At 37.3% G+C, this 26,314-nt stretch overlaps 2 protein-coding genes across 2 annotated transcripts in view; one reads left to right on the forward strand and one right to left on the reverse strand.

The window, feature by feature from the left end:
* slc39a10 (solute carrier family 39 member 10) overlaps nt 1-20,372 on the forward strand; it is a 158,817-nt gene extending 138,445 nt beyond the window's left edge. The window contains exons 9-10 of the mRNA XM_039755035.1: nt 2,113-2,303; nt 14,114-20,372. Coding sequence (XP_039610969.1) covers nt 2,113-2,303; nt 14,114-14,266 — 344 coding nt within the window. The 3' untranslated portion in view covers nt 14,267-20,372. The remainder of the gene's footprint in view (nt 1-2,112; nt 2,304-14,113) is intronic.
* A 1,332-nt stretch (nt 20,373-21,704) lies between these two features.
* The window catches only part of dnah7 (dynein, axonemal, heavy chain 7), a 422,487-nt gene continuing 417,877 nt past the window's right edge, over nt 21,705-26,314 (reverse strand). Inside the window, exons 60-61 of the mRNA XM_039755900.1 lie at nt 23,814-23,917; nt 21,705-21,918 (exon numbers count right to left, since the gene is read on the reverse strand). Of these exons, the coding sequence (XP_039611834.1) occupies nt 21,712-21,918; nt 23,814-23,917 (311 nt within the window). The 3' untranslated portion in view covers nt 21,705-21,711. The remainder of the gene's footprint in view (nt 21,919-23,813; nt 23,918-26,314) is intronic.

Raw genomic sequence — 26,314 nt, forward strand, 5'->3', positions numbered from 1 at the left:
TGTAGTGCAGGTATACACTGCCACAGTGTATAGTAGTTCAGTCTTGTACAGAGTTTCATGGGGGATGAAATTTGTATAGGCAATCTGTTTTGGCAGGGAAACCTGGGGACACTTGAGTGAGCCATTACAAATAACCTTTGTGCTTTTACTAGGTTTTTAGATTTCCTGGAAGTGCTTCATGAATATATGGGCTTCACACCAGGAATGCTTCTGGGTCTATTTTCACAGGATCCACTGTTGGACTAACACGTTAAAAGTAACATGTTTTATAGTCAGGTCACATTTTAAAGAAATGAGTAATGTAATGCAATACTTATTTTCTTGAAGTACAAGTATTTGTGTAACTTTAGAAAAAGATGTACTGTATGTTACTGCATTACTACAGAAAATGTTTGCTGCTAATCGAAAAAAAATACTGCATTAATTAGTATTGACTTTTTTTCACAAATAAATTGCCTGCTTCTGTTGAAATAAAGCCATGATGCATCCGAGCTGGTCATGATGGCTGCACGGCAAAAGTGATGTGGGGCTGTATACTGAATTTTTTTTTTTTATATCTACTGTATCCTAAGTGATGAATTTCAAGGAGTGGCTGGTTATGTCGGTGCCAGATTAATAAACAAAGGGATGATAATGACCCAACAGGAAGTGCATCTTTTTGTCATGTAGGTCACCTACTCCTATACTCATCCTTGCTTTGCTGCTTTTGGTGAATGGATCTGAAATTCCACCTTCTCCTTTTTTTACACTCTTAAAGCCAGTAATAACTGACACAACTCTTCTTCCATCAGCAGACGGTCAGTTCCACTGCTGTAATATTAGGTATGTGACCTTGATCAAACACTGTCAATGTGCCATTGGAACATTTTGCCTCAAGTATAAGTGCATTTCGGTTGCAGACAACGATAAGTATAAACAAGGCTTTAGTGTCACAGGGTGCCAGTGATCATTGCAGCAGCAGTGAGTGTGAGGGTTTAGCAGCCAGGAAATGCTGAGTTTGTGCCATTATGGCCATCAGGAGGCCAGTAATTGGAGAAAAGGTTGGAGGTAAGAGAGATGTAAGTACATGGGGGCAGAGGAAAAAAGGCTTCATCTGTTAGGCCAGTTTAGGCTACCTAATATGAAGTAAGGCTTGAATCTTTGCTTCATCAGATCAGAGAAATTTGTTTCACTTCAATTGTTTAGGGTCAGTTCTAAGCATCATGTACGGAGGAAACCAGGCACTGTTTGTTACCTACACAATACCATTCTAACTGTGAAGCATGGCTGGTGTTAGCAGCATCATGCTGTGGGTTTGTTTTTCAGCTGCAGGGACTGGCACAGTAAATAGGGCAGAGGAAAAAATGAATGGTGTGAAGTACAGAGACCCAGTTGAAGTGAGTTTACATACACATACACCCCTCAACAGATTTTATACTAATGAAATATAAATTTGGCATATCGTTTAAGACATCTCCATTGTACAGGACAAAAGTCATTTTTTCCAACAACTGACCAAGCATTTCACCTTCTATTAACAAATTCACAATTCCAGTAGGTCAAAAGTTTCAAGGCACGTTGCTCGCCTCCAGTCCGCTTTATACTTTCCGTCTTTGAAGGCTACTTGGATTGTGCCAGGTTAGTATATAATGATCAATGTTGCTCAGTATGTTATTTGCTTTGTTTTCATTGAAATGCTTCATGTTAACTCCTTTTTTGGTAAAAATATTGTTTTTACAGTCAGGAATTGAATTTAACACTTCTCCTCAGTATCCTTGTTTGTGTCGGCCTCTCTTTCCTGATGCTTCCGGTCTTAATCAGGTTTGACTGAGCAACCAACGCCAACCTGACCAATCAGATTGTTCAAAGATACTGGCCATACACACACTGACAACAGCATTTTATTATACAGTATAGTAGGTAGTTTATGAAAATAAACCATAGCGAGGACAGTTATTTAGATCACAGGGGCAAATTAAATGTTCAGTTTGATTTAATCATTAGCCATTCTTAAAGTTACAAATGTAGAGCTCTGAGAGTTTAAGAATACTTAAAGGATTTAAGGATTTTACTTTAAGGATGTGAACTTCACCAACAGTCATCTAATAAGGTATTTATTGTTCGTTTCCATAGGTGACTTTGCAGTCCTTCTGAAGGCTGGGATGTCAGTAAAGCAGGCCATTGTTTATAATCTTCTCTCGGCTTTAATGGCTTATGTGGGAATGGTAATTGGAACTGCAGTGGGACAGTACACCCATGATGTAACCCTCTGGATCTTTGCTATTACTGCTGGGATGTTTCTCTATGTAGCTTTGGTGGATATGGTGAGTATGTGCATGTTAATAAAATAAAATAGAGGTTTCTTAGAAGCAATTTAGAATTTACAGGAGTGATTAATGACAAGAAGCCACTCTGTTTGCCTCAGAAAGCCCATTGGGTAACATAGTTTACATTTAAAATACAAGTATTGCTTTTGTCCTGGATATGATTGGAGGCAGCAGTGGTGAAAAAGGTCATTTGGCCTGGGCTCTTTAATGCATATTGCAGTTCTAATCCAATCTGTCTATGTCCTACCTAGCCCATCCATTCTCTCTATATAAAGCAGGACAGAAGCACCAGTATACATGTAGTGCCAACGGAATAGAAAGCAGGAACATATCCTCTCCTGCTGCCATAAGGCATTAAGAGTGGACAATATCAGTGGCACCATGACTAAGTACTGAAGGTGTTAGAGTTAGGGTTCTATCTGCAGTGCTATCATTAGCATCAGGCACTTTGAACCACCAAAGAATATGAACATATTGGGAAGTAAGAGCCCACTCCTGTCCTAGACACAAGGGGTTACCCTTTGAGATTCCCAGAGTACACTTACATGATCACCTTGAGATCTAACATCAGTCTGGTGTCTGACAAAGCTGGTGGTCATATTGGAACTCCCACTTCCCTCCCAAGAAAAAATTAAGGAGGCTAACTAGATCAAAAGAATTAATCACGAGGACCTTGTGGAGCAACTTCACACCTATAAGTGGAAAATTTGCAACTTATCAGTAGAGGTGTGCTGCAGGTGGGCAAGTCCCATCAGTAAAGTCTACAGTTTACTGAGAGTGGCAGATTCATCAGAAGTGAGGTAGAGGTGGCAGAAAGTACCTTTAGATGGCTGTGGGTTGTAGGTCAGAAGGAGTGAGCTGTGGAGTGTGAGCATTACAGGGACACTGGACAGGGTTGCAAGGGATCCATAAGTTAAAAGTCCTGAAATACCTAATGATCCCAACGTATATCACTGATGATCTTTCCCAGTGCATCAGAAGATGGATTAAATAATTAATAATTAATTAACAAATTAAGAGGGGTGAAATATTTAAATTTAATATAAGTTAAATAATTTGAATTTGGAATAATATGTAAATAGTATTTAATGTTTAAGTTAAATGCAAAAGATGGTGAAATGTTTCCAAGCTGTAGGAAAGTCAAACAGCCTATAACCTTTTTAATGCAGTTTAATTTTTTTTTTACCCCACTCAGAATTTCTCTGCATTCTTTGTGCACATGCAATTGTGTTGGTACAGATGAAAATGGTTAAAAGGGAATAAGACCAATTTAATAAGCAGGCACTGGATTTCATTAGTTGTAGAGTTGCAAAGTGATAGTCCCAATATATATTGTTTGAAGTAAAAACATTAAAAGCTATAGGGGTCCTGGCACATTGCACAGAGCCAAACTATAACATTTTATTGTGCCCTGACATTTATTCTTTCATCATAAATGTTTCTAAATATACTGATGTAATTATTTTATATACTGTATGTGGTACCTCCAGTGGATACAGGTGCATGTACTATGAAAATAAATTTAATGTGGAGCACATCTGGGAAGTTCAAAAAATATGTTGATTAAATGCAGTCCAAGAAAATTTGCCGACTTAGAGTAAACATTGACTGCTGTTTCTTCTTATCTGTTAGTAATAGCCAAAACACCATTTGGATTTGTGTGATAAATTAATTCTATACAGTTTGTTTTAGCATAGACCTTGTGAGAATTCAATAATAATCTGCTGTATAAACAACACAATCCTGATTTTTATTTTTTTTTCTGAATGGCTTTAGTGTAGCTGATCAAAGAACATGTCGTGTCGATTGAGTCTAGCTTGTTATAAACCTGTCAGGAACTCTACAACTGGCCTTTTCAAGGCTTAATGCTATTGTCTGTGATTCATTTGAGAAATACTATATATTGTAAGCTTGTTTACACTGTTAACTTCATATGTGTCAATATGCACAAAATATAATCTTTAAGGACTCTAGTCCAAATATTTATCTTGCTTCTTCTCTTGAAATCTGCCAACTATTTAGTATCTTCAAATACAAACCGATGGCCACAATTAACATCCAGCAGATTTATGTACAGCAGCATTAAATTAACCTTATTTACAGTCACTCCATGCTTCTTGAATTCTGATGATGATCACTCCGTGGTATCATACTGTATTTAGTTTTGAAGCACTTATCCTGTTCAACCAGTTGGTAATGTCACATGCCTTCTGCTGAATCTGAGGTGATGGTTGTTTCTGATGTTAAGCCTACTTACCTTTTGGCCCAAATGTGTTCTTTGAGTAAAAGATTTGTATGCAATATGACACCTAGCAGTGCCAGCAGCCATGTGCATTCACCATAGTTTAATGATTTTTAAATTAAGTTCCTATATTATAATTTTCTGAGTGCAAGTGTAGCTTAGACTTGAAGTTTTATAGTTCTAAAATTTAATTTCATTTTTTGTAAACTAGAATAATATTAATAATATTGGTAACAGAATATTTTCCAGAGATATCACCAGCTCACTGAAGGATTCATAATGTGATTGTAACAACAAGTCACTAGGAGACACTAAACATTAAGTCCTATGTGTTAGGCTTGTTCATCTGAAATTATTTATTTTTCTTTAAAATTTCAAAAATGTTGCTAATATTTCTCACTACTATATGTTCCCCAGGGTGTTTAATTCACAAAAAGCCTCTTACACTTGAATAGTTTTCCTTGATAGGTTTGTCTCTGAGCAACTCCGGAGCCTTGCAAAGGATTAGAGTATGCAGTTGTTTGAAGTTTGGTGCCAAAATGCAGCAGGCTGCAACATCGAAAGAAAAAGCAATACTGTGTAAGACTTTCTGTGCCATGGCCGGCTAGAGGCTCACCAGGCATCAGCTGCTGAATGTGTCGTGCTGATAAGCTGTTTTATTTTAAAGGATGCCATAAAGGCTTCCATGAATAATGTTACAGAGGCTTGTAAGTAGAAATTAATTTTTTAGAGTATGTAGTGCTAAAGGGGCATACATATTTTTGTATTTAATATATATACAGTGCATCCGGAAAGCAATCACAGCGCATCACTCAGAATTCTACACACAACACCCCATTATGACAACGTGAAAAAAGATTACTTGAGGCTTTTGCAAATTTATTAAAAATAAAAAAATTGAGAAAGTGCATGTATGTAAGTATTCACAGCCTTTGCCATGAAGCTCAAAATTGAGCTCCGGTGCATCCTGTTCCCCCTGATCATCTTTGAGATGTTTCTGCAGCTCAATTGGAGTCCACCTGTGGTAAATTCAGTTGATTGGAGATCAGCGAATGGTGGAGAAGGGCCTTAGTCAGGGAGGTGACCAAGAACCCAATGGTCACTCTGTTAGAGCTCCAGAGGTCCTCTGTGGAGAGAGGAGAACCTTCCAGAAGAACAACCATCTCTGCAGCAATCCACCAATCAGGCCTGTATGGTAGAGTGGCCAGACGGAAGCCACTCCTTAGTAAAAGGCACATGGCAGCAGTGGCGTAGCTCGAGTTCGTTCGGGGCGGGACGGGGCTTCAATTTGCCGCCCTCCAACATATCTGAATATGTTAAACTATTTAAATAGAAAATTAAAATGACGTATAGAGAAAAATTAAGATACTTTTTGCATAGATTTATTCATATATAAAGAAACAGCAATAATTTTTTATATACATTTATAAGCATCAACTAGACAAGAATATAGTATAGATGCACTGATAAGCCGTGTTCTGATTATTAGTTTAATATAATTACGCTACGAAAACCACAAACAAAGTAGGGTACAAGTGATAGGTGGGGATGTTTTCTACGCAGAGCAAGAACGCATTCGGATTAATAACGAAATTATAAATTGTAAATTAGTTGTTTATCTTCATAGAAATTATTATCGGTGTAACGTTTATGTTTATTTTTGTCATTGCCTCATACATTTCAACTGCTGTGTCTAATGCAGAAGGACAGTCTGAACATTATTTTTCAAGCATTTGTGGTTAAAAATCAGAGAATTTGACTTTATTCGTACATGAGTGATATTTTTTTCGAATCCTGCTGCTTACACATGAATTGTACTGAGCCTTTTGGCCAATAATGCCGCCCCCAAAAATGTGCCGCCCGGGGAGGACCGCCCTCTCTGCCCCCCCAGCTACGTCACTGCATGGCAGCCCGCCTGGAGTTTGCCAAAAGGCACCTGAAGGACTCTCAGACCATGAGAAACAAAATTCTCTGGTCTGATGAGACAAAGATTGAACTCTTTGGTGTGAATGCCAGGCATCGCATTTGGAGGAAACCAGGCACCGCTCATCACCAGGCCAATACCATCCCTACAGTGAAGCATGGTGGTGGCAGCATCATTCTGTGGGGATGTTTTTCAGCGGCAGGAACTGGGAGACTAGTCAGGATAAAGGGAAAGATGACTGCAGCAATGTACAGAGACATCCTGGATGAAAACCTGCTCCAGAGCGCTCTTGACCTCAGACTGGGGCAACGGTTCATGTTTCAGCAGGACAACGACCCTAAGCACACAGCCAAGATATCAAAGGAGTGGCTTCAGGACAACTCTGTGAATGTCCTTGAGTGACCCAGACTTGAATCCGATTGAACGTCTCTGGAATCTTAAAATGGCTCTGCACCGACGCTTCCCATCCAACCTGATGGCGCTTGGAATAAGGCTGTAACATAACAAAATGTGGAAAAAGTGATGTGCTGTGAGTACTTTCTGAATGCACTATATATATATATATATATATATATATATATATATATATATATATATATACACTGCTCACAAAAATTAAAGGAACACTTTTTTTTATTGGGCCTGGCATGAAATCAGTTAAACCTGTCTGATAATTTTCTAGTTGGTTAAGCAGCTGAGGTCATTGTTAATCACTTTCAGCTGTATTGGTGTTCATGGACTTAACGACCGGTGCACTAAAGTGGCAACAATTAGAAAACCCTCAAAACAGGACTGGATTTACATGTGGAGGTCATTTCAAGTTTCTCCCTCTTGATCTTTTTTGGCTGGTTTTCCACTCGTGCTAGTTTTGGCTTGAGTAATTATCTCTACTGGCAGTATGAGGCGATTCCTTAACCCTACAGAAGTTGCACAGGTTGTACAACTTCTCCAGGATGGCACATCCACACGTGCTGCAGCAAAAAGGTTTAATGTGTCTCCCAGCACAATCTCCAGAACATGGAGGAGATTTCACGAGACTGGCTGTTATTCTCGGAGAGCTGGACAGGGCCGTAGAACGTCCTTAACCCATCAGCAGGACCAATACCTGCTCCTTTGTGGAAGGCGGAACAGGCTGAGCACTGCTCGTGCCCTACAGAATGACCTCCAGAGGGCCACTGGTGTGAATTGCTCTACCCAAACAATCGGGAACAGACTTCATGAAGATGGCCTGAGGGCCAGACGTCCTGTAGTGGGCCCTGTGGAGCTCGACTGGCATTTGCTCAAGAACACCAGAATTGCCAAGTCCGCCACTGGCGCCCTGTACTTTTTACAGACGAGCAGGTTCACCCTGAGCAGCTGTGATAGACGGAAAGAGTCTGGAGAAGACAAGGAGAACGATATGCTGCCTGCAACGTCGTTCAACATGACAGGTTTGGTGGTGGGTCAGTGATGGTCCGGGGAGGCATATCCATGGATTGACGCACAGACATCTACTGCGTAGGAAATGGTGCTCTGACTGCCATAAGGTATCGAGATGAAATCCTTGAACCCATTGTCAGACACTACGCTGGTGCAGTAGGTCCTGATTTCCTCCTAATGCACGACAATGCCCGGCCTCATGTGGCAAGAGTATGCAGGCAGTACCTGCAGGATGAAGGAATTGAAACAACTGAATGGCCTTCACGATCCCCTGACTTAAACCAAATAGAACATCTGTGGGACATTATGTTTTGGTCCATTAGGCGCCGGCAGGTTGCTCCTCAGTGTACAACAGCTCAGGGATGCTCTCATACAGATCTGGGAGGAAATGCCACAAGACACCATCCGTCGTCTCATTAGGAGCATGCCCCGACGTTGTCAAGCATGTATACAAGCTCGTGGGGGCCACACAAGATACTGAAAAGCATTTTGAGTAGCAGAAATTAAGTTTTTGAAAAAATGGACTAGCCTGCCACATCTTCATTTCACTCTGATTTTAGGGTGTCTACACAATTGAGCCCTCTGTAGGCAGAAAACTTTTATTTCCATTAAAAGACTTGGCATCCTTTTGTTCCAAAGACATTGCCCTATCGTTATTTGTATAGATATCCAACTTCATATTGAGATCTGATGTATCTAATGTGTTTCTTTAAAGTGTTCCTTTAATTTTTGTGAGCAGTATATATATATATATATATATAGATTCTCACTTTCTCTATAACCTTAATCAAGGTTACTGCCACAGAGACTGATGTAGAGCATAAAAAGTATTATTTTTTAAAATTTTAAAAACTAGATTTAACATACAAAACAAAATAAAGAACACAATGGAGGATATATTTTCCACCAGTGTTATCTTTCATAATACAACAGCTGTCAAGTAGAAACCAGTCACTTTCGTTTTCTAAGTATTCACATATATATATATATATATATATATATATATATATATATATATATATATATATATATATATATATATATATATACACAGGAAAAGTAGCACTGCTTTGACGCTGGGTGCCGCCAGCAAAACTGAGTAGAGAACTTGCATACGACAGAGTATGAGGTACTGTGGAAAAGTGTGTGGCTTTATGCCAAGTGTAGGTTTTATACATCGCGATTTGAACGTGGAAAAGTTCTTACGCAACATTTCTGTGCGTACGCACGGTTTATGCATGAGGCCCCAGGTCTGTGCTTGATTGGAAATATTTTGTTTTATGACATTGCATAAAACAAAAAATGAAAGCATATATCGGAAATTTGTTATCTGTTTTTCTGACTTCTTTTTTTGGGTTAAAGCAAGACAAGTTGTCAGTAAAAATGCAGTAATATATGAAGTCAAAAAGTTTTTGTTTCATGTCCTGTTGATACTTCATCAATATACCATACTTAAAGGGAGTAAATGAGGTTGCACCACATGTGGATAGAGAGTTGAAAATGTATCATATTACTTACATTTATAACCTACAGGACTGAAATAAACTTTTCCCTTGTGTGTATCTCTTGTGTACAACATAAGTAGAAGATGACTCATACAGAATAGGAAAAAGAAAGGACATCTGCCAGTCTGGAAACAACTTTTGCTCTGTTCAGTCATGTAACACTCCTGGTTTTATCAGGGTGTGTACTATGCATGTTTGTGTCATTTAATGCTTGCAGAATGGCCTTCACAGCAAAAATAGACCATTAAATGAATCACACAACATTTTGCTTTATCTATCTATCTCAGATACATACACGCATACATGTCTATTTATTTATAATGTCAGCTTTTGTGGATGTAAATGTTGAGCTTAAGATCAATCATGTCAGACTTCTTTCACCTTTAATTAAAACCACCTTACCTGTAAATAAAAACACATGGATAATATTTTGAAAGATTAATTAAAACAAAATAATAACAATGTTTTTTCTTCACATGACATCTATTGAAGTGCTGCTTATTAACTCAAAATAAAATACCAGGTCCCCTAGGGCTTTCCTAAAAGCCCACAAGAAGATAAAGTCTGTGAGATCTTCTAAAAAGTGAAGATCATTACCAGGAAAACTATCATTAGGGAGTCGGAAGAAATAGGACATCACACAGACCAGAATGTCCAGACAAGAATGACCAAGACCATGACCAAAAACAACCTTAAATGCACCGAATGAATTTCTGGTATTAACTGCCGACTCCTTGCATACAGTATTAGTAGTAGTATATTCTGCTCAAGCCTAAGCTGTCTGGAAGGGTGGCATGACAGAAGCCATTTCAAAAATCACTAAAGCCTTTATACTTTATCCCGTTAAAAACTTGATAGCAAATGCCTTACGGTCTATTGTGATCAAGCTAGAACCTTTTAGATCTTAGTTTAAATTTAAGTTAAAGTTTAAAGCCAGAACAGTTTATCACCCAAAAAATGAAGTACCCTATCTGGTATCAAGCAAGGCCTATTTCAGGATAGAGGAGAAATTCAGTAGATCTAAATATCAGAATGTTTGGTTGCAAAATCTCCCACTCTTTATTAGCAAGTTGAAAGAAGGGTTTCAGTTGGAACATTTCAACCAAGGATTAACTTAAAAAAGGAAGATCAAGGGGTTTCCTTTAACCAGTAGATTCCAAATTGCACTACTATAAGTAAGTGTTTTTTTTTCTACTTGAAGGCGTCTCTTGTGTCTAATATTTCTGGGATAGACTTTGTCCCTGCAGCCCTAAACTGAATAAAGCTTGTTTGTTGAGTGATAGAGAGATGGTCTATTATGGTTTGAATAATAATAAGATAAATGCTATAGTTACTGTCTTTTGGTTTAATTAATTATTATATAATAATTATGCTGCTCATTATTCTCTTTCTTTGATAGTAAACTTCACTTAAACATGCTTATTTCTGGTGTTTTCCCTTTACCTAAAGGATTAATAACTTAACACTACTGCTGGAATTTCAAAAATGTCATTCACATAGAATGTAGAGGCAGTGAGCCGTACCTTCATGCTAGCTCAGCATTTTAAAAGCCCCTTTATATAGGATTAAGTCCAGGCAAAATGAGGCGATTTTACTTAATCCAATAATCCATCCACCCATCTACTAAATCCACTTAATCCAATTTTTTAGGCTTTGTGGAGTCAGTGCATATTCTGGCAGCACTAGATGCAAACCAAGAACTATCCTTAGATGTGGTCCCAGTCTATCACAGGGCACTTTCACTTATATGCCCACACATACTCATGGCAGCAACCGAAAAATACCTTCTGCCTTTGCATCAATCAGGAGATACAATAACACTGTTATTAATGCTCTTCAATTAATAGACGTGGCTCAAGAGATATTATTATATTGTAAAAATGAACAAGCTGAAGTTCGTCTCCTTGTGCATAGTGATAAGGAGTGTTTTCGGAGATCGAAATGCTAGTTTTAGTTTACTGTTGGTTAAGCACAATGGTATAGTGCTACTATCAAAGTGTAATAATCTTGTGACATATTTGCTTTTCTGCTGCCCCTAAAGAAAGGGGCATTTGGATTATTGGCTTACAAGCAGTATAGAATTGCATAATCCAGAAAGTACAGTATACTACACATTGTGTGCCTACTTCAGTTGTTTCTGTCATCTTTACAGAGAGCCTGAATAGTAGGGAATCCATTCCCATGCTCCCGATTACCATGAGCCCAGGATTCCTGGACATTTTTCATTCCCGGGAATGAGACTGCAGTAATTCCCAGGAAAATGGGAACGGCCAAGCTCGCATATAGCATGTAAAAATCGATCAAGAAATAACAGAGTTATAGTTGAAAATAATTAAGGTGGCGCCATTGCTGCAGCTTGCACTTCAATAGACAACAGCTTTGAACAGCAACTTGAAATTGCAATGCATCAGTCTGTTGCATCCGCATTATCTGTGCCAAGAAACTTGCCATCACAGAATGATGACAAGAAACTGGATGCATCAGTAAAAGCTGAAATGGTGGTGTTTCAGAGCAACGGCAAGCACGGCGTGGTTTAGAACAAGTGTATCAGTATCTGATGATTGTGCCGCCTACTTCAGTGGAGGCAGAGCGTGCTTTCTCAGCGGCTAGCGTACTTCTGCACGAAGGTGCGCTCTCACCTGGATGACCGCACGCTGGACACGTTGTTAATAATAATAATAAATTATTTATATAGTGCAGCGGTTCTCAACCTGTGGGGCGGGCCTCCCTAGGGGAGTGCAAAGTAACAAAAAGGGGAGGGCGCGAACATGTGGAAAAAAAACCAAACATGAATCGAAAATATGAAAAATACATCTATTGAAACCAAAACAAATTAACTTAAACTACATTCTGATACTCGAAAAATATAGAGTTAGATAAATGTCGATAAAAGTTAAGTAGGTATAATAAAATATGCATCTATGATATATCATTAATCAAAAAAGAACAAATTGGTATTAGTGGGCTCCTTTCAAAAAAATGTTGGGGGGCACGATTAGAACTGTTATGAAAATTCGGCTCACAAATACTTAAAGGTTGAGAAACGCGGATATTGCGCTTTTCTCAGTACTCAAAGCGCTATCCACACTGCGGGAAGCGAACCCACAATCTTCCAGTCTCCTTACTGCAAAGAAGCAGCACTACCAGTGCGCCACCTGTAAGGATGTTGTTTTTTCTACACTCTTATTACTACAACTAAAGATACATGTACTTATATGACAGCATGAACTGCTTGTAGATAAGGTTAATCTTTTATTTATGTCAACATATTGCAGTAGATTTATTAAAAATAAGTGTCAGTCATTCTAAAACCATTCACATGTGAGATACCCATGCACTGTGTCATCCCCGGGAGCCCGGGATTCCCAGGAATGAAATGTGGGATTCCCAAATTCCCGGGAATGGATTCCCTACTGAATAGTGAGCACTTTAAATTTTTTTCTGTTACAAGAAAATTTAATGCATGTTGTAATCTTTTTAGTTGGCCAATAAAAGGTGTCATTTTGCTTGGCTTTTCTCTACATTCATAATAGCTAAAACAGTACAACACCCTAGTATCTATCTATCTATCTATCTATCTATCTATCTATCTATCTATGTATCTATATCTAAATTTTACAAAACAGTAAAATTTTTGAATACCTTGATTATAAACTGTTAAGATGCATTCAACAGTTCTTTGATTTCTTTTAAAATATATGCATTACAATGCATCACTCTTAACACAATTATTCATTATAAAGATCAAAAATACAGTTAATCACTAAATCACAGGAGTAGTCAGGATTAATTGATACTAAACTACTCTTGAAACAGGGATCCAAAAAATAATTAGTTTCAGAGATCTGAAAAGTTAACCACCTTTCTCATGATATTTAGTGTTTTATATCTAGCTACAAAAATCGACCTGGAAAAGATCTTTACTTTTCTTTCTTCCTGAATATCTAAACTGTTCTGAGTCTGTCAGCCAAAAGTGCTCTAAGCGTGCAGTTTGTAAGTGAATTGACTGGAAACAGCTTTTTTTTTTCCAAATCAATTTTAAACCCAAAAGTTTCTCATAAAATTCATCAAGTAAAGTTTAGTAAGGTCAGGAAATAATAATTTGAGTCTGCAATAAACAAAACATTATCATTTGCATAGGGGGTATTTATTTCCTTTCATCCATCTTGTTTTGAACACCCTTAATCCAAATCGGTGTCTCACACTGTCTGGCACTAAGTAGATACCAACCCTCAACAGGGTGCCAGTTAATTGCAGGGTGCATATCAATGCATAAACATATAATCATTGTTTTAGGTAGAGTTATGAATGCATCAACCACATTTATTGAATGTAACATTACAGTGCATTTTTTTAAACAAACGACAAACCACCCAAGTGCAGCCATGCAATGGGTGACACCTCAGCCACACACTAGAATATTGTGAGGTGTTTTTTTTTTTAACAAGACATTGTGTTTGAATCATGCAGTTTTTCTGTGATTATTTAGTTTAAAAAAAAAAAATTAAATTTTTTTACACCCCCTAGGATTTCAAGGTGTACTAGCAGTCAACAGTAAGCATTGTGTATTATAATTCATTATAGGCTGCAATTAAATGAAACTCTTCCATCCTGATTAAATTAGTTAGTCACTAGAGATTTCCAAAATTTGTTTATTTAAATTAGCAAATAGAATTGTTTTAGATTTAATGTTTTCTGTGTACTTCTTTTTCCATAGCTACCAGAGATGCTGCATTCAGAAAGTGAAGATCTCCAGAGCTGGCGGATGGGACATTTCCTTCTTCAGAATCTTGGCATGTTGATTGGGTTTGGCATAATGCTTCTCATTGCCATCTTTGAAGAAAAGATTGTCCTTGACATTCCCTTTTAGTCCATCTAAAAGCAGCACTAATAGAGAAAATCAGTGTTTGTTGCTTTTGGTTAGCGTTAATGCTTGTGTTGTAGTCCAAGTCCATCTGTAAATGAGCTTACTATGACAGACATGCATTTCAGTAACAAAGCAGCTGCTTACAAATTTCACTACCAAGTTTGATATTTTTTCATTGTCTTATTTTATAAGCTGAAAATATTTTCTTCAATACACCTCGCCCTTTAATTCGTAGTGTAATATATACACCCAAGGGGGGCAAAGCACTATCCTGAGTGCAGCCAGTTGGGTAAAATTTAATCTATTTTAATTCTGTGGGTAGCTTTTTGGTTTAATCTATCCTTGGCTTGCCTTAAAAGCTACTGTTTTATTTGAAAGAAAGAGACCAGATTTTGTTTACACTTTTTAATATGAAAGACGAGGCTCTTTGAGTCTTGTTTCTTTGAAAATAAAAATGCAATTGCATAAAGTTGTTATTCATGTTTCTTTATTGGTGCTATAGTTTTGACTTCATCTGATTTACTTTTAACATAGTTTAAGATGCTTGATATATAATAAATATACTCAAGTTAGAGTCGAACTAAGTAATGTGAATGATCACCTGATATAGCCAGAGATGTCAACAGTTGGTTGTCCACCAGTAGTTTAGTCTGTCTGTCACGATGTTTAGTGAGACGTGGTCAGTTTCTGCTGTTGGCTTGTAAAAATAATACATCACGTTCAGACAAAGAAAAGATGACACGCAGTGGGATCGCATAGATCTGTCGTCTGTCAAAGAAGCTGTGGCATCAAGTCTCAGAAAGAGAAAAATAAATGTTTGCTTAATAAGTGGAGCACTGGTCCACTGAATCGCAGGCTTCTTTAGAGCATTTATGCAACATTTAATTAGCATATATTTCATTAAGCATGTTGTAAGTATCGGCAAATGATTTTATACCTAATGTAGTATTTGTCTCCTGCTCTGTGATAAGTGAAGTCCGTGATCTTGAGGTGGTTCTTGCCTACTGCATGCAGTGCATTCTTGCTGAGACTGACTGACTGACTGATGGACTGGTGGTTTGTAATCAATTCTAGACCTCTCAGACTAATCCCTTTGCTACTGTTACTACTTTTTGCAAGCATAGTCTGCAATGTTTAGTTTATTTTCGACTTTACCTCAGATAAATAGAAGTTAAATTAGGGATAAGTCAATGTGCATTTTAAGAAGGATGAAAAAAAATGCTAATTTCTATGCTAAACATTAATAAGAAAAACAGTTTTATTTTTTTGCACAGATTTCATTTTCACCATTTTTTCAGATTTGTGATGTAGTACGTTACTTCCCAGATCTGGAAGAAAAATAAGACAAGCTGTGTTTTCACATGTAAGGGTTAAACCAGTGCATCGTTTTCCTATTTGTTAATAACGATGAGAGGTAAATTGCATTATCACTTATGAACATGCTTTTTCACATAATGTACGTGTAATGCGGTGGTGAATGCAGGGTGATAAGAGCATAGTCTTATCTGGGTTTAATGTTCGATCTGTTCGGTATTAACTGTTATATGTCATTAGAAAATTCAGTTAAACATCTGGGAGAATCATCGGAACTCCTGCCTGCAAACAATGGTGAGCAAATGCTCAGTTTGTCAAGCAACATTCTAGTGCAATGTGTGTACTGTAAACATTTATTTTTTTTTATTTGTTCTGCTGTCATTATCTTTATGCTGCAATTAGCAATGCTGCTGTTTTCAGTGTACAAGTGGCTCCAAAATAAAAAAGAAAACAAAAGGAAAGCTACAGTGAAGCACTGAGCAGGTGGCAGTGCAATTTACCCTCCGATTTACTAAATACTGTAGGTTTTACTTTACTGACTGATTAAATAATATATTCGTTGTTCCTGTTAAAATATAAATAACCCCCCCCCAAAAAAAGCATATTGTTTTTCATGGTAATTTAAATGAAAAATGCTTTAAATGCTCTTATTTCCAATATGTGAGTGTAGAGGTTGAGGCAGATGGCATTTCAAGAACTATCAGTGTGGGGAAAATATGCAACTCTGTGGTAAATCTAGGCCTAAGGAGTCTCTGCCTGAATCTATAATTTATCAATGGAATAAATAAATGGTGAAAGATGATGTAGTAATGTACACTTAACATTTATCAGCTAATTTGCATTAGGCAGACTAACAAAAGCCCTGATAAATAGAAATGTACCTTTCTAACCGTGTGACTTTAAACAAAATTAGTGGAAATCCTGCAGGCCTACCAATGTGGTATGTTTGTCCCACAAAAGAAAGAAAAAAAAAAAAAAAACTTTTTACAAATGAATTTGCTGTTATTTTATAATTAACAAAGGTGCAACCCCAAGCCAGAAAATGTTCTGAAGATGTATACCATATCTCTCTTTTTGATTGCACAACTTGTTATAGTATAGCACCGTTAAATTATTTTCATTCTGTTTTGAGCCACTTCTGGTAATTCCAATATGTACAGCATTGCAGATGACAAAAAACAACACATTAATAAATGCGTGTTATTGACACACTATAAAATGTGCTCGTTTTCCACAGCTTTGTGTATAACATGGTTAACGCGGGCTTTATTAAAACAGCTCATAAAATAAACACCTTATGAATCTCTCATTGCAACTCTCATCATTAATGTTTTTCCCATTATTTTTCAATGGGCGTAAAAAATAATTTAGTCATTGAAATTGTTTTTACTGGGGAGTAGGAATTAAGGGTGGTGTTTCCACTATCGTTTGACTTATTTGGATAGATATAAACACACTAGTAGTGCGCTGGTGTGGACCAAAACAACCAAACTAAGACCCTTTGGGAACAGAGCTCTCAATGCAGTACCAGGTGAACCCTAAGGACATTTGTGTGAGATTAGAAACTGAACGAAGGACTGATCTAACTGCAGGATATGCTTTGTATTATGAGTAACATTTGTTCAAGCTGTCGTAGCCATGCTTACGCCACTGCTGCTACTCATTCGGCCATCTCAGCATTAGAAGTCGAGGGTGAACATGTAGCAGTGAGCAGGTACAACGACTCCACTCTGTGCCCTCACTAGAGCTTGCCATCATTTGTACAGTTGCTTACATAAAATGTCATTTCTGTAGCATGCAAAGTAGCAGAAAGTTTTCATGTACTCTTTGAAGTTATCAAATAATGTGCATTCAGCTTACAGAGCTACATTTGATAAACAAACCACATAATTATTGCAAATGTGGAGGTGCACAAACACAGCTGTTGTCAACCCTCCATGAAGATTCCATTTATTTTTTTGGCCCATTAAATGAAGTCCACGGCATTTAACGTTCTATTCTAGGTCATTTAAAAGTTTACTGTGTGAAATACAACTGAAATAACTGGAGATTGAAACAAAGTAACTCATAATCTGATTTGACACAAAGCAAATGGAATGAGTGCAAAACCCCCTTAAGTAGCACTGTGCCTGTGATATTTTTGGTTGTTTCTACAAAAACACAACTGTATGCAGGTTTCCATTGTTGGAATAACTTGCTAATTTATGCATTTTATTGCAGCCATTTTTTTTTTAATGCTGGCCAAGCTAGTTTAAAATTTTCTTTTGATAAACCAGTCATTTCTCCAAACTGTCCAATATTTTGAACACAATAAGCAATACTAATAGGTCTATTCCTTCATTTACTTAAACTCGCAGACTGAGAACAGAAAGTAAACCTTATTAAACGGGGTGCTTCAGATAAGGCTATTTTTTCTTTACAGTTTAACAAATAAAATGAGTAAAACTGCCAAAAACACGCACACACTGAAATTATCTTAACTATTCATTTGGACGCATTTTCAACCAGCTCGTTCCGGATGCAAGACCTTAATTTTTGCAGTTTGAATGTTTGGAGAAAGTATTTGGTGATGTGGCAACTGGTGTAGCTGAAGGTCACGCATGCTAGTTGCCCTTTTTAAAGAGTTAAATAAAGTATGGCATCAGTGCACAAGACACAATCAAATCAATTGATTTAGAAGAGCACACCTTCAAGTTTGGTCAAATTCCAACACATCACACAATGGGTGTGCAGCAAATAAAACCCAATCAGCAAAGGAAAGCTGAGAAAGAAGCCCGTATAGACTGTTGCTCATCAAAAATACCATCTTTGTACATGTAGGTTAAAAACGAAAAGAACATGTGACTGATGTTATTTAGCAATAAGTCCCAAAGGTGAAAAATTAGAATACTAAATAATTTTGAAGCCGTGGCCAGTTGTCTGGAAATATCAGTTATGGTTCTTGATGGCGTCGGCACTCAAAATAACATTTCTCCAAAATGAACATGGTGGGCACTACGAGGTTGTCCTAGGGTGGTGAATGTGATATTGTTGGGTTTCTGGTGGTCTTGGAACAACATCAGAGTTGTGGTTTCATTCACCTTTAATCAATCAGCTTGAGACTCTAATTCTGACATCATAAACTTGGATGTGCATGAAAAAGAATTCAAAATCTCCTGAGTGTCGACTCTTCCTTTTTTATTCTCAAAATTGTGTTCTCAATGGGATTTAAAAAAAAAAAAAAAAATCTCTCATTGTTTAAATTCTTAAGCTATTTTTTTTTAATCCATTATTACAAAAAGTGAAATTGGGTGACTTTGAGTAGCAAGTCTCTGCTTTATGCCAGAGGCTGACTTTAAAGCTGATTGCTTAAAGGCGAATGACTGTCCCGGAACAGCAAACTCCATGTTGTCCCATGAGCGAGAGAAACCGCGATCGACTTGCCCTAGGCTGTTTAATGTTTGTCCCTTGCTGGAACATATTTTTGCTTAATTTAAAGCACAGTAAAGTTTATTTGTCTAGTCAAAAGACTCAGTAGTCACAGCCTTGCCCGGGACAGAACAAAGGTGCCTCATCATTTGATATTTTTGGAACAGGGCCATAGATGGGACAGGTACAGCAGGAGTGCCCCATCAATGTTTGTCTAGGTTGTGGAGAGGAGTGTCAACACAATAAAAAATAAAGTATAATTTGCCAGTCGTGTAATTAAATTTTTTCGTCAGTGCCATTATGGACAATTTAAATTAGCATTGGCGGAGGCAAATGTGAGCAGGTAAAACTATTATTGACACCTTTGGTTATTGGAAGTGACAGAGTGCTACCAAGTCAAGATGGACTTTTTATTTTGTTTGTTTTAATTTTCTAGATTACAGCTGTGCCAAATGACATAATTTGCTTTTGTAGAAAAGTCCTTGTGTATGAAATTGTACTGCCTCCTAACATTCCAGTTCATGATTGTAATTATTCAATATCAAATCATTTTCTGTGCTTAGACCAGCTAGTTTTGTGTTTGCTGAAGTAAAGGTTCTGTGCGATTTATCCTGTCACTGTGTGACATCCATGCTCTTGTCCATTGGGTGTATAACTGTAATCACATTAAACTAATGTAATTGATCGGATCAAATCATGCATGAAGCATGACATTAGAAAAGTGCATTTGTAAAAGTACTCTTCTTCATTTCCTTTATCAGATGTACTTGAAAGCAATATGTGAAACCGTTACATTGTGTGAAAACTTGGAGTATGATCTGTTTTGGGGCAAACTTGAAAACATTCACAACAGATTTGGGATATGGATACCTACTCAAGGTACTGTAAATAAGTTGAATGTGAATTATTTTTTTTTTTCAATAAACATTACAAAAACCAATCTGAAAACACTGTGCTCTAAATTCTGACATCTCCTCTCAGGTTAAAAGTGCAGCTATTCTATTTTTAAAAAATGATGAAATTTGTAAATAGGGTCTTTCTTTTCTGGTTGAATTAGACAATTGTGAAATGTGTCTGGCCTGTGAACCTTAAAATGAAAGGATACTTGTTCAAGGTTTAAACAAGATATCGTAAAGAAACAAATTTTATATAAAGCATGCTGTTGTTTCACAATGTAAGCCCCAAAGCATATCATACTTGGTATAACACTACCCTGTGTCATTTCCTTCAACCGTAATAATAATAATAATGAAGATGTTTCATGTTTACAGACTTAGATAAGTGTATTCATCATATGTACCATCCTTGCTGATTGTACACATACTGTATATGCTGTATGTATTCCTTGTTCAACGAAGGAAGACAATAAAGATGTTAATTATCTGCATATGTTGCGCCTCTAGTTTTTCCAATTTAACAGTATTAAATGGTAATTAACATTTTTTTCTAACAAAAAAAATTTCACATTTTTACTTTTGTGTTTTCAGTTTTTTTTTTTTTTTTTGTTTTTTTAATCCCCCCAGAGCCCAGACAGTTTGGCCCCTTGTGGACTGATCGATATTATGCTTACTGTTGTAAATGGTGAGTTCGATAAACTGCATACTTAGAGGTGATGGAGGCACAGATACGTCTATATTTACAGATATGAGAACAAGACTATGTAAAACTAGTAGGAAAAACATTGGATAACAAAGATTTTACATCCTGAACGCTTTTGGGTGTATCTTATGAATTTTGGCCTGCTGAATACAAAACTCCTCTAATTTTCCCTATCATGTGCCATTTTATTGCAATTGCCTATTTTGTAGTTTCCTCCCATATTGTAAGTATACATATTCAGTATGAGAGCTGCAACAAATCTTAGTGCTGATCTAAAAATAGTGGCACTGCTTCTAGGATTGTACTTTGGATATGCCAGATGATGATCTTTCATTTCCAAATGGGACAGAAGAGCTAAACAGTCTCATTTTGTTAAAAAGAACTTTCCACTCCATTTAGTATTTGGCTTTGGGGAGAAAACTGTGGCATATAAACCACTTGTTGGCCCAAAACTTAAACTGGTGAAAAATGTAATGAAAGCAATCAACAAGGAAGGTGAAAGATTTCCATATTCCATCAAGATCTGAAATTGGGGCTGGAGGAAATGACAAGTAATGAAAAGTATTCCAAGATCTGAAATTGGGGCTGGAGGAAATGGAATTTTCTTTTTTGCTTGGCAACTACTGAGCACCAAATTATGTTCAGCTGGATGACAACATGCTTCAAACATACAGAAGCATGAAGTGCAACATGTCACTGAAGATTAATTTCCTGCATTCACACTTGAACTTCTTCTTCAGCCCTCTGCTGATTGTTGGACATCATAACCAGAAGCATCAGATGCCAAGTCTTAATGAAAATCAGCAGCAAAAGGTTTTTATCTCAGCTGAACTAAAATGCTAAATTCAATACAAGTTCATTTTATAATTTTCCAAATTATATTTTTCAGGAAGCAAAACATTTGCAAAAAATTTTCCATAGAAACTGATTTTTCAATTTCAAATCTTTTTTGAGCTTGTGATGGCATTACAATATTACTGAAGAAAAAAAGCACAAAAACAGCAATGCTTTAAAAATATATATTTAATAGTGATCAATATAACATTTTGGCACAAAATAATACAGTTTTAAATATAGTTGGTAATGTGATGATTACTGTAAAATGTATGTGTGTATGTAATTTTTTTTTAAGAATTTAGTTGACAAAGGAGTGCCACACCGCGGCCAATCCAGTGCTCTTGGGGCTTGTCGGAGGGGAGAACCATCGCAATTACAAAGTTAGTCGAATGTCCCGTGGTGGACAGAGTGCCTCTCCTCTCACTGGTCTTGTACAATGGAGCAATGTAGCTTGGTCTTTTTGTAATGTCCTCCTTCTTACATGGCTTTAACCACATCTGGAAGTCAGAATATAATAATCATATGTAAGATATCTATACTTCTTAAATTACAATTTTATAGGAATAAAAAATTAGTTCAGTTTAAAATTCTGATACTAGTATATTCCCCAAAACTCAGTTTTCAAAAGTTTTCTTCTACCAACTGATTACTGGTTTATTTCAAGTTCAATTAAACTCACTTCAAGCATAGGCTTTGATCAAAGCATTTGATAAACAATTTTTAAACTGTGAGACAACCAAATTCATCTTCAGAAGTGGGGTGCGTTGTTTAAATACATACACAGCAAGATCTTCAGATGCATAAACTGTACTTTATGAAAATGTGCAGGCACATTCTCAAAACTTCTTAATCCAATTGTAAAATGGATTAAGGCCCCTCAGAAATGTAATCTTCCCTACACACCAACTGGACCTTAGTTTGATTGTTATTAAACCAAGTGGCTCAGAACTTCAAGTGGTGAGGAACGGCTTATTGCTTGCCCAATGGTTGTTTCCAGACCCTTCCACTTTGCAATTTCTGGCTTCACCAATGGTGCAGCCCCTCTGTTAAAGTGTTGATGCCATCTCTCACACTTCTCACACTCTCACTCATACAGTAGTCCTTCATGAGTCAGTGGGAGTCTTTTTTTACATTTTGCATTGAAGTCTGTCATGCACTTTGCTTTGACTTCTTATTCACTCTGCCTTTAAAAAGTCTTCTTGAATTGTGCAGTACATTTCATTTTGGAATTAATCATTTAAATAGCACTTGTTTACATGAATGGGGTCACTCACATGATTTGCCCAAATGGTCAATGAGATAAAATTAGATTTTTACACCCAAAAGGTTTAAAAACTGACAGATAAGGCGCGAATACCCTAAGCAGCCACAACATTAAATCGCTTGCGTTGGTTCCCCTTGTGCTGACAAAACAGCTCTAACTCCTCGAGGCATGGACTTCACAAGACTTCTGAAAATCGCACCTGTCAAGGGGTGGGATACACTAGGCAGCAAATGAACAGTCCATTCTAGAATATGATGTGTCAGAAGCAAGAAAATCTATAAGGTATAAGGATCCCAGTGACTTTGCCATGGACCTAATCATGATGGCTAGATGACTGGGTGAAACCATCTCCAAAATGGCAGGTCTTGTGGTGTGTTTCTGGTGTGCAGGTGTTAGTACCTACAAAAAGTGAAGGAAGTACAAGCTGTGAACCAATGACAGTCATGGGCTCCCAGCTCTCATTAATGTGTGTGATGTGCAAAGGCTAGCATGTCTGGTCTGATTGCGCAGAAGAGCTACTGTAGCACAAATTCCTCAAAGGAAAGGTGTCAGAATGTGAGGCATGCAAGTATTAAAACTGGACCATGAAGGAAAGTGGCCCAGTCTGATAAATGACGTTTTGTTTTAGAATCATGTGGACAGCCGGGTGCATATGTGTTGTTTTCTTTGGAAAGAAATAGAAGCCAGATGCACTATGGGAAAAAGGCAATCTGGTGTAGGAAGTGTAATGCTCTGGGCACTGTTCTGCTGGGAAACCCTGGGTCCTGGTATTTATGTGGATGTTACTTTGAAACGTACCACCTCCATAAAGAGTGCTGCCGACCATACTGTACACCCCTTCATGACAATGGTATTCCCTTATCGCAGTGGCCTCTTTCAGCAGGATAATATGCCCTGCCACTATGCAAAGATTGTTATGAGGAACATGACAGAGTTCAAGCAAAGCACATCCCACAGATGCTCAATCAGATTGAGATCAGGGGAATTAGGAGGCCAAGTAAACACCTTGAACTCATGTGGAGTAAATAAGCTTCATGAAGTACAGCACAGAAGGTATCATTAATGTGCTGAATACAATTTTGCTCTTTTTCCTCTATCACATTTATATATGAAAATGACTATACTAACCACAGGCACGGTATCATGTAGCACTTTGGGAAATGACTCTGCCAGACATTTGGTCTTCCTATCCCAGCGAGCTCCATCTAGAAATAGGCCTCTAATGTAGACTCCTGAAATGGAAACAAAAAAACATAAATAATACAGACAATGCCTATTAAAGGTTTACTACTGTTGTGGGGTACAAAATCTGTACATTTTGGTTTATATTTCCATTATATTTTGTTCAAGACAAGACAACAGATGAACTATACTCAGGACAAATCAAAGCCATTCTTCTTCCCAGTTATACCTCACTTTTAAAACAGCTGTTCCAACAAAGAAAGGAAGACGTGCTGGTGGCTCAATTACTTTATAACTTGATAAATGATGGACATCTAATTATTTTACAGCCTAAGAAAGTAAGACTTAGTGACACCTCAGAGAACATACAAAAGTTTTGTTTGGGAAAACGGACAGTGAGTTCATTCATCATATTGACAGCCAGCAAATCAGAATATCTAACAATCCATCTTGCAGAACCTCCCAGTAGAATTTTAGAATAAATATTCCTTGTCTAAGGAGCAATATAATAAGGAAGTAAGGAAGGAGGGAGGAAGAAGTAGGGACGAAGATGTCAGAAGAGAACAGAGCGACATCAGCATGAAGCCGTTTCCATCTGGTCATCAGAGAAGCATTTAATAAACAACTATGAGTGCTAGATCACAAACCGCCTGTGACATTCATCCTTGTCATCTTTACTTTTTCGTAAGCTTTTTCTAAAGACTATATACAGTATATCCAGACTTTTCTATCAGTCCTATTTTATGATATTCTTTATTCCACTGGTGGTATTATTATTATTCCTGTAATAAATACCATGCTTATCTTTCTTTGCTTTGTCTTAATGTCTATAGAGTGATTGAAGTAATAAGATTTCTTTGAAGTAATAAGTTAGATTTCTTTGAGCACCTGGAGCCTCATGCATAACACCATGCGTAGAATTCGCACTATAACATGATGTAAGCACAAAAGCCGAAATGTGCTTACGCACAAAAAATCCAAATGCATCAATCTGTGCGTTTGCCAACTTCCACGTTCTTCCACTACATAAATCCCAGTCAGCGTGAAAATTAAACACGCACCTGCTGCCCCACCCCAACTCATCCCAGAATTATGCCTCTTTGAATATGCAAATCAATACAAATAGCCCTTAAGCTCAGTTTTCTGTGAAAAGGCAATGGCAAAAGCACGAGGGAAAATAGAATTTCAGCAAATACCAAGTGGAGGCAAGGAAAGCCGTACTATTTGTTGGATTAAACAGTGATATACTGTAAACAACAAAAGGAAGTTGATCGAGTGATATAGCGTGTCGGAGAAACTCGAAAGCTCAAGTTCACAAAGTCGCACAGTGCCTGAAATAAAAAAGAAGTCAGATATTAAAGTCACTGTGAAAAGGCGAGTCGTAGCCCTGAGTGTCATATGAAAGCTTATTAGGGTAAAGAGAAAAAAAAGGCACACAATGGGGAAAAAGCACAAAATGTCAACTTTAATCTCGAAATTTCCACTTAATTATGTAGTTTATTTTGTCATTAAAGTAGAACATCATAAACTTGATCTTATAATTGTTTATTAGTGTCCATCGTAACTAAAGTAGCACGTTAAATGCTTTGTTTTGTATTTGATCTTCTATGTGTATAAATCACTACATGCTTCTGGGCTTTCTCTTCCTCCGACAGGACACAGAATCCATTACATTCGTGATATTACAGCTCTCTGAATAATTAAAATACTGAGATGTATACGTGATACCATTTAAAACATGGGAACATGGTAGCGCAGTGATTGTTCATGTCTCACGCAAGATGCTTGCTGCGCCGTGTGCGACCTTCGATGAAATACTTTATTGTAGCACTACTGTCTCTTTCAAACGTACTAACCTCCAATTCCTATCCTTAATTTTCTTTCTCCAAATACCCAATTGCCATACAATCAGCTCTGTAATAGACGTTAAGCCATCTGTAAGCATAGAACGCCGATTCTTCAGAACATTTAAGGAACATTGAAATATCTTCATAGTACATGTTTAATTATTCTATCCATCTATCCTCCAGTTTTGCGCCAGCCTCAGCAAATATACAGCGCAAGGCAGGAACAATCGGAACGGATGCTGCGGCACCGTGTCCTCACATGTTTAATTATTAACAATATAGATTATTTAAATGAAGTTTATTATTATTATATATATTATAACTGTAGTGCAAGTTTACAGTGGGGAAATTGTACTCTACTGTATAAGTACAATCAGTTTTACAAGGAGCAATTGATGGACTGATGGAGTGCATTTAGAGTCCTTGGGATGAAACTGTTTCTGAACCACGAGGTCAGTACAGGAAAGACTCTGAAGCTCTGACAACAGTTTAATAGACAGCATGGCTGAGGCAGCGTGTGCTTGATGCTGTATACTGATAATTCTCTTTCTGATCAGCTGCTTTAGAGCTGTGATTTCCTCACTCAAATACAGTGATATA

This window comes from Polypterus senegalus, chromosome 6, assembly GCF_016835505.1.
Source record: "Polypterus senegalus isolate Bchr_013 chromosome 6, ASM1683550v1, whole genome shotgun sequence".
Taxonomy (NCBI): Eukaryota; Metazoa; Chordata; class Cladistia; order Polypteriformes; family Polypteridae; genus Polypterus; species Polypterus senegalus.